Raw genomic sequence first — 8,758 nt, forward strand, 5'->3', positions numbered from 1 at the left:
CATGTAGTTTAGCAAACAGATCATGTTTTAAACTGAAGTATCAAGATAAACACACCCTACCCTCCAAACAACCAACTAATTAATATTTTGAAACATTGATCTTTGCTGCAAAAGGAGAATTAATAGAGCCAATCCAAAGAACCCCATCCTCTCCCTCTTCCACTTCAGAAAAACTTCTCCCTCTCAACTCTGCTTTGCCTTCGATTATCTCCATTACTTCACCTTCTTCACTAACCCTCACTCCAACCCCACCACTCCCTATCCACTTCCCCAAATAGCTATAAATCTTGTCCACGTCCAAAGGAAGCTTCACCAACCCCTTCCCTATCCAACTCTGAGACAGGATTAACCTCAACACCCCTCCTCTTCTGGAGTGAATTCCCACCCAAAACCCCCCTCCTTTACTACTACGACTCCTCTTGATGTTGTCCGGGAACCCCGGGAGCTCCCCCACCACCTCGGCTTTGCCCGTCCCCAGCCAGTACTTGAGAATCCTGCACTTGGTGGTCTCCGCGAGTAGAAGGAAATCCCTGTTTTTGCTCAGTGACACTCCGTTCGGAAATGAAAGGTTTCCCAACAGAAGGCTTAGTTGTTTGGATTTTGGATCATATTTCATTAGCCTTCCTGAACTGTCTCCACTTAATATAGCCGACGCAAAGTTCCTGCACAAAAACACACAACATTTAAATATCTTTTTTAAAAAACGTTCGAGTCTAATTTGAAGTTTTATAAATATGGTTGAACTTTATTTGATATATATATAAATGTTTTTTTTACTATTAAATTTATTAGAACGTTTCATATTTTTTAATAAAAATTATCTTTTGAAAGTTTATATATATATATATATATATATATAAAACAAAATACATATAAAGATGACAAAAATTTATCGAGAGCGATCCGTGAATTTCCAAGAATCCCGCCCCATTCCTACAAAATAAAAACAAGTACGGCTTTCGGTCTCCGCCCCATGCACGTCTTTACAGTTGGCCATCATTTTCTTTTTTTTTAAAAAAAATACCTTCTGTGATAGTGGGAAGAGCTATCGGTGAAATAGACATGTCCAGAGAGTTGATCAATGTCCAAACTGTTGGCGAAGGTGAAAGAGTGGAAGCCCAAAACCTGGTCCTCCTCCATCTCGAATTCAACTGGTTTGGCTAAACCGCCGTTTGCGCCCACGTGAAGCAATCCCATGTAGGCGTCGGCGATGTACAGATCCCCGTCGCCGTGTTTGAATCGGAGCCCTAATGGTCTCCCACATCTCTCCTCCTCTTTCTCTCCCTCTTCACAACCTGTTCTGTTCATTTTCATCTAGAAACCATCACCACATAAAAATGTGTGATGCGCCAACAGAAATGACAAACAGCAGATCCCAACTTACACGTGGACATCATGCACAAGTAACCAACCAAGAGACGTCCCAAAGTCGTAACACAAATAAAGTTTTCATTTTATTTTTGGGAGTTCCTATTATTTTCCCCGTCATTCATCCTTTTTTCTCTTTTTTAAATTCTCAATCAAAGTTGACACCACCACCACAACAACAACAACAGCCACACTTTTATCGTAATCCATCAAAATCTTATCCCATTCAATACTTCTCACCAATTATCATAATCCTTCTCTCCCACACAAATTTTTTCGTTTCTAAATTATAAACAAGTTAATTATAACAATATTAATGCAACCGAATATAGTGTGTCAATACTAATTTATATTATTAACAGATTCAAATCAATATTACTTTTTATTTTAAATTTCAGACTCAACTTTAACCATACCTCCAACTATAAGAAATTTCAACTCAACTAAGAATCTTAAATTTTAAATTCCCAAAACTTAAAAAAAAAAATAGTGAAGAAAGTGAATATTATATTTTAACATTTAAATAATTATATGTATATATATATATATATATTATTTTTTCCCCTCTGGTTGCCCCTCCAAAGCAACAAATGAAGCCAGCTTGGTAGGGTGCCAGTTCTTGAAAATAAATATTTAATTAATAAAAAATATCATCATGCATTTTATTTTTTTAAGAACATCATGCATTTGAATAAATAATAGAAAAGGAAAAAGAAAATACAAGCGTCGTGATTACCTGTTCGGAGAAGTCACGGCGAAATCGATCCACCGTTGTTTATCAGGCAGCCATTTGATAATCCTACCGTCGGAGATGCCGGTGTAAGGTCCGCCGCCGGCGCTGTCGAAGGCGAAACTCTCGGGCCCTACACCGCCGTCAATTGACAAATATTCTATGTTCGGTTCATCGAGAGTCTCCGGCAGCGGCGGTGAAAATCTGGTGGTGCTGATGGCGAGTAGGGCGAATATGGCGGCGACTGCGGTGGCGGTGAGGCAGAGGTTGGAGTACATAGCTTTTGCACTGGGAGAGAGAGAACGGAATTTCAGAGATGTGTGAGATGTGTGAGATGCGTGAGATGTGTGAAGGTTTTTTCTTAGTTTTGTTCTGTAGACCTGTGAGTGGCAATTATGAAATTTACATTATTGAAACTGGTTCTGGCCCACTTGGTCCTTACAGATTGAGAATGAGATGAGGTTATTTTGGTCATCTTACAACACTATCAACCTTTTACACTCCAAATCCCTATTTGTTTTTTAGTACAATAATAAATACCCACAATTTCAATTTTCATACTTCTAAAAAACTAGTATCAATTATTTGTTATATTCATTGTATTATAATGTTTTTTCTTTTTTTATTTATTCCTACTTATAATAAAAACAAATGGTTTATAAAATAATATATGATATTTTAAACAATGCTATTTTACTACTCCTAAAGATAATCTAAGCTAATCTAGTGTTATGGATTTTCAATACATAAGAAAAGGAACTCACTAAGATGTTAGAATCTCACCCTTAACTTCAAGGCCATATCATTCTAAGATGCTGCTAAATGGAAATGAAAGAAAGTTGCGAGAAAACCATAAATTTTTGTGTAAAAAATGGAGGAACTAATTTTTTTGAATAGTTGTTGAGGTTTAAAGTCATTGATTATTTATTCTCCTTCAAGCTTTTCTTGCACAGCAATGAATTGAGCTACGGTTGAGATTAAATGGGCCAAGCTTTCATATCAATTCTCCTAATTTTTCTCAATTATTGAAATTAGTGAATTTATAGAATTTTTTTTATTGGCGAGGGAGTTTGGTGATAACTATCCCAAAAGTGGAGCCATATGGCAAAAATGAAGAAAGATTTAAAATCCGAATGCATTAACCAAAAGTTAAATAAATCAACAGGAGCTTTCTCAAACCCCTTTTAGTATCTCCTACTCGAAAAGGGAAAACTAGAGCTGAACTATCTCGAGAAATAGCTTAAAAACAGCCTACTTTAATTCAAAAACACCCACAAACGGCATTAGGACAGATCCAAACCACAGCTTTCCATCCTTCTCTTCCACTTCACTAATAAACTTCAAAGTTTTCCCTTCACAGTCTTCCAATACCTCCAAAATCTCTCCTTCCTCACTCAACCTAACCGCAGTTGCATGGGCCTTCCCTCCCACCAGCAACCCATGCAATTTCTTGAAGTCAACAGGAAGTTTCAACAGTACCTTCCCAAACCAAGAGTTTGAAGAAACCAATCTCCCAACAAGTCCCTTTTTAGCATGCAAAGCAACCCAATACTCGCCTTTGGGGTTCCTTCTAATATTGTCGGGATACCCCGGAAGCTTGGCGAGAACGTCCAAGTTTCCTGCTTCAGGACCTCGAACCCAAAATCTGAGGATCCTGCCAGTGGTGGACTCAACAACAAGCAGATGGGACTTGTCTTTGCTTAATGCAACACCATTGGCAAAAGCAAGGCCTTGCAATAAAACCGTAACTTGTTTACTATCTCGGTCGTACTTAAATAACCTTCCCGTGCTATCTCCGCTCAAGATCGATGCCATGAACTGTCTGCAAATATAAAGCATTCACAAAACAAAAGTTGAAGAAAAGTCAATATCACACCAGCAAGTTTATGGTCTTCGGTTCCAGTTTCAAATGAAGTGTTGACGTATAAAAGCAAATTACACTCTCATTTTCAAAGGAAAATGTTAAAATAGAGATAACCAATGACATTACAAACATAGTACTCCAGTTAAGCATTAGAAAAAAAAAAAAAAAAAAAAAAAAACAGAGGAACCAGAAAAACAATGAGCTTATGTTCATCAGATAAGTTCTTTATCAGATGTTTCAGATTTTTTTCTCAGATTTTCTTCTTTAAGATCAATTGCTAAAACGAGGCATGAATATGCTTTAAGTCTTGATTACCTTCTTTGGAAAACTGTACTGCTGTCTGTAAAGTAGATCACATCACCTTCTTCATCAATATCAAGATCATTTGTGAAGCGAAGTGGCTTGCCTTCGAATTCAGTCACAAGTTTTGTTGCCAAACCTCCAGCCGGTCCCACTACATGAAGACCGAGATAGGCGTCCGCAATATAGAGATCTCTAGTTTTCTTATCAAAACGCAGTCCTAATGGCCTCCCACAAACATGCTCCAATTCAAGAGCAAATGGGCGAATACACTCACTCCTTCACGAACATAAAAGGAAAGAATTAACAGGTGAACATAAAAAATTAATAATACTTGCCAAACAATCATATGCACATCCAAAACAGACATTCAAATAGTACCAAGATGAGCAGAAAGGTGAAAGTTATAAGACAGAAAAATGGAATACTTTAAAACCTGATATCATTGGCTCAAATTGTATAGAGAAATTGGTTTGTTTTTCTTAGGCCTAAGACGGTTGTCTTCCCCAGTGTCAGTCAAATTTTAGTTTCCCTGAGATATCTTACTCAAGCAATCACGGGCCCACAAAGAGAAGCTCACCAAGTCTAGCAGTTGTGTCAAGAACAAATAATTGATGGACAAGATGCATAATCCCCAAAAGTTTTGGCAGGGTAGGTGGGATAGCCAAGCTAGCCATTTCATGATACTAAGCCAGTCATATCCAAGAAAAGAAAGAAACATTGTGAATTCACCAAGCAAAATGAGAGAGATTGATTTGATTCCTCAGTAGTTCTTTGTTTTAAAAAATTTACCGATTTTCAAGACCAGAGCAATTCCTACCTAGAAATGATTCCTCAACAAGTTGAAATGGAAGTCAAGGCAAAAAAAAAAAAAAAAAAAAAAAAAAGGAAACCAAAGACGAGGTCAATGCATCATTGGATAATCAATTCTCCTAATCAAACAATCTTACAATAAAAAATTCAACTCTGATCCTGTCTAATAAAAAACAAAAGTTGCAGCTGAGCATCACCATTCCATGACAGTATTACACAATATACAGCTCCAAAAAGTACCGAAAAAGCCCTCTCCTAAAACATTTCAATTCCCCTCCATCGCAAGTTTTTTGAACAAACTCAGAATTTCTTTCACATAGAATCAAACAATCTGCTCAATATACAATTTTTCTCCCAAAGATAGAATGAACACAAGAAGATAAGATTGAACCTCTGAGAAGTAGTGACAGCGAAATCAGTCCACCCACGGCCATCGCCTTGCCACTTGAGAACCCGGCCATCTGCGACGCCGGTGTAAGGGCCATCTCCGTTGGGGTCAAAAATCAAGCTCTCTGGTCCAATTGCTCCGGTGACCGGGATAACGGTGGCGGAATGGAGATAATCATGGGTTCCGGAAATCTGCGGTGGCGCTAGGACCTGATTAAGGTGGAGGAAGGGGGTTTGGAGAGAGAAGATGATGGCGACGAGGGCTGCAATCGTCGCCACCGTCAATGTAAGCATCGAGTTCATGGGGTGTGTGTGTTTGTTTGGGGGAATGGAAAGGGGAGCGAGTGGATCCGGTAGAAATGGGAATGGTTGGAGTAGAGAAGCGGAGTTTACAAGTCTGACTAAGGTGAAAAGATTGCTTTCATATTCTATTTTTGTATTCTTTATTTACTTTTCCTCTATTTTCCACCCTAAACCATTTGTATCGGTATCTTTTTTGGGCCGGCGGATCCAATTGCAGTAATAAATATTTTAAACTTTAATAACTATTTCCTTTTTATTTTTAAAAACCGTGTAGGTTTAATTTTATTTTATTTCTCAAGAAAACAGATTTTTAAATCAACCTTTTATGAGCTTTCCAAATCAAGCCTTATTTTCTTGTTCTTCCTTGTTCAAATATTATCATTTTCACAATAATTTAAAATTATTTGTATTTTTTTTTCGGAGTCTGTAAATAAAAATCCACGTCGGAGAGAGAGAGAGAGAGAGAGAGAGAGAGAGGAAGAATAGGGAAATGAGGTGGGGGCCACAGAAAAGAGTAAAAGAGTGCAAGAGTAAAAGAGTAAAAGAGTAAAAGAGTAAAAGAGATGAGTGATTGGGGGGGTTTTGTGAGGACGCGAGTATTGCGGTTGGAAGCGTCTCCCCATCTGATTGCTTAACAAACTTTTTCCTATTTTAAAGAATTGCAATAACACAGACCTCAAAACTCTCCCCTCCAGACTTGGACTTCTTCTCCATATTGGTATCATAATAAGAGTCTCCCACCCCCCACCTCCGCAACACACCAGAATAAAATTAGAAGAATTCAAGACCCAATTAAAATTATTATTTTTTTTTTTTTTTAATTCAACCCCCCCCATAAATATACCTCTTCCTCCCCAATTTCCCATTTATCCCTCTTCTCGCCTCTGGCTTTACTTTAACCTAAGGCAGAGTTCCCATCTCTGCCTTAGCCATTTCCCATTATCCTAACTCATCCACCCACCATCCACCATGGTCTTCCAAGATTTCGACCAGATCTCCGAACGCCGTCGCGCCGAGAGGGCGCGCAAGTTCCGTAATAGGGTCATCATCGCCGTCGTCTCAACCTTCCTCATCCTTGTTTTCGTCGTCGCCGCCGTCTTCGTCCAAGTCTCCCCACCCACCAAATCCACCACCAGAGACGGCGCCGGCGCCGGCAGCAGCAGCAGCAGCCGCAGCAAGGGAAGCTCCAAAGATCATGCGACATCCGACGTCAAACAGGTGTCCCGCGCCCAGAAAATGATTACCATGATATGCAACTCCACAGACTATAAAGGCAAATGCGAGAGCACTTTGAAGCAAGGCGTAGAGACCCACCCCGATTCCTCCGACCCCAAAGACCTCATCAAGCTCGCCATCGCCGCCGTCTCCACCGAGGTTAACTCCGCCCTGAAAAAAGCTTCCGCCTTCAACTTCCCCACCCCGGAGGAAAAGGGGGCGTTCGAGGACTGCAAGCTCCTGTTGGAAGAAGCGGTGGAGGAATTAGACAGGTCTGTGAGCGAATTGAGCAGGAAGGATCTGGGAAAGCTGACAGACAAAACGACGCCGGATCTCAACAACTGGCTGAGCGCGGTGATGTCATATCACGCCACTTGCGTCGATGGGTTTCCAGAGGGGAAGTCGAAGACCGTAATGGAGGCGACGTTGAAGGCCGGAAAGGAACTGACGAGTAATTCGCTGGCGATGATTTCGCAGGTGGCTACGTTCTTCTCAACGTTTGAAAAGTCGGATGGTGGAGGAGCTGCAACACGACGTCGTCTAATGGCCAAAGATGGGCTACCCAGCTGGATGACCAGCAACGAACGCAGGATGCTGAAGGGCGATGCGGCAGACGATAAGCCAACGCCTAATGTTGTGGTCGCCAAAGATGGGTCCGGAAATTTCAAGACCATTAACGAAGCCTTGGCTGCCATGCCTGCAAAATATGATGGACGGTAGGTTCTGTTTTTTTTTTTTTTTTTTTTTTAACTTTATAACAATGAATAATATATATATATTAAAATGGATGAAAACAAGCAGGTACGTGATCTATGTTAAGGAAGGGATCTACGAGGAGACGGTGGTGATTACCAAAAAAATGGCGAATGTTACAATGTACGGAGATGGATCTCAGAAGAGCATGATCAGTGGGAATAAAAACTCAGCGGACGGAGTTCGAGCCTTCCAAACCGCATCTTTTGTGGCACTTGGAGACGGGTTGTTGGCGAAAGGCATCGGATTCAGAAACACTGCAGGTCCAGAAAAGCAGCAGGCCGTAGCCGCCAGAGTCCAGGGCGACAGAGCCATATTCGTGAACTGCCGGTTCGAGGGGTTCCAAGACACGTTGTACGCGCAAGCCCATCGGCAGTTCTACAGGAGCTGCTTGATTACAGGCACAGTGGACATCATCTTCGGGGACGCGGCGGCCATTTTCCAAAACTGTAATTTCATGTTGAAAAAGCCTTTAGACAAGCAAGCGAACGTAGTAACGGCACAGGGGAGAAGTGACAGACATGAAACCACAGCCACTGTGCTGCAAAACTGCAAGATATTGCCGGACAAGACGCTGGAGGCTGTGAAGGCGCAGTTCAAAAGCTACTTGGGGAGGCCTCGGAATGAGTACTCCAGGACCATAGTAATGGAGTCCGAAATTGAAGATATCATTCACCCCGATGGGTGGATGCCTTGGGACGGGGATTTTGCACTCAAAACCTTGTACTATGCTGAGTTTAGCAACAAAGGGCCTGGGGCTAAGACCGATGCCAGAGTGAAATGGCCTGGTTTTAAGGTGATTGATAAGGAAGAGGCTGCAAAGTTTACGATAGGAACTTTTCTAGACGTGGATTGGATCCAGAGCTCGTCGGTTTCTGTTCATGTCGGCCTGTTTTGATATAGAAAAAAAAGAAAAAAAAAAAGAAAAATCCATTTTCTCATCTCCTTTTCGTCCACTTTTCCTATTTGTTACGTGCATGCATGCCTCCTCAATTTTTTCTATTTATTTCTATTTCTACTTCTTA

The 8,758-nt window shown here is 40.7% G+C and overlaps 3 protein-coding genes across 3 annotated transcripts; 1 reads left to right on the forward strand and 2 right to left on the reverse strand.

Annotated features, from left to right (window-relative positions):
* Positions 1-41: 41 nt before the first annotated feature.
* On the reverse strand, positions 42-2,437 carry LOC111469994 (protein STRICTOSIDINE SYNTHASE-LIKE 2-like). Its single transcript, XM_023115433.1, has 3 exons — positions 2,105-2,437; positions 1,025-1,300; positions 42-662 (listed from the first exon to the last, which is right to left on the reverse strand). The coding sequence occupies exons 1-3, from the start codon at positions 2,374-2,376 to the stop codon at positions 80-82; spliced, it is 1,131 nt and encodes a 376-aa protein (XP_022971201.1). The 5' UTR covers positions 2,377-2,437; the 3' UTR covers positions 42-79.
* A 763-nt stretch (positions 2,438-3,200) lies between these two features.
* Positions 3,201-5,889, reverse strand: LOC111470182 (protein STRICTOSIDINE SYNTHASE-LIKE 10-like). Its single transcript, XM_023115705.1, has 3 exons — positions 5,467-5,889; positions 4,278-4,541; positions 3,201-3,920 (listed from the first exon to the last, which is right to left on the reverse strand). Exons 1-3 carry the CDS (start codon positions 5,763-5,765, stop codon positions 3,350-3,352), a joined length of 1,134 nt encoding a protein of 377 aa, XP_022971473.1. The 5' UTR covers positions 5,766-5,889; the 3' UTR covers positions 3,201-3,349.
* Positions 5,890-6,605: 716 nt separating this feature from the next.
* On the forward strand, positions 6,606-8,758 carry LOC111470280 (putative pectinesterase/pectinesterase inhibitor 45). The gene is made up of 2 exons (XM_023115838.1): positions 6,606-7,696; positions 7,782-8,758. Exons 1-2 carry the CDS (start codon positions 6,735-6,737, stop codon positions 8,629-8,631), a joined length of 1,812 nt encoding a protein of 603 aa, XP_022971606.1. The 5' UTR covers positions 6,606-6,734; the 3' UTR covers positions 8,632-8,758.

Source organism: Cucurbita maxima, unplaced genomic scaffold (assembly GCF_002738345.1).
Source record: "Cucurbita maxima cultivar Rimu unplaced genomic scaffold, Cmax_1.0 Cma_Scf00043, whole genome shotgun sequence".
NCBI lineage: Eukaryota > Viridiplantae > Streptophyta > Magnoliopsida > Cucurbitales > Cucurbitaceae > Cucurbita > Cucurbita maxima.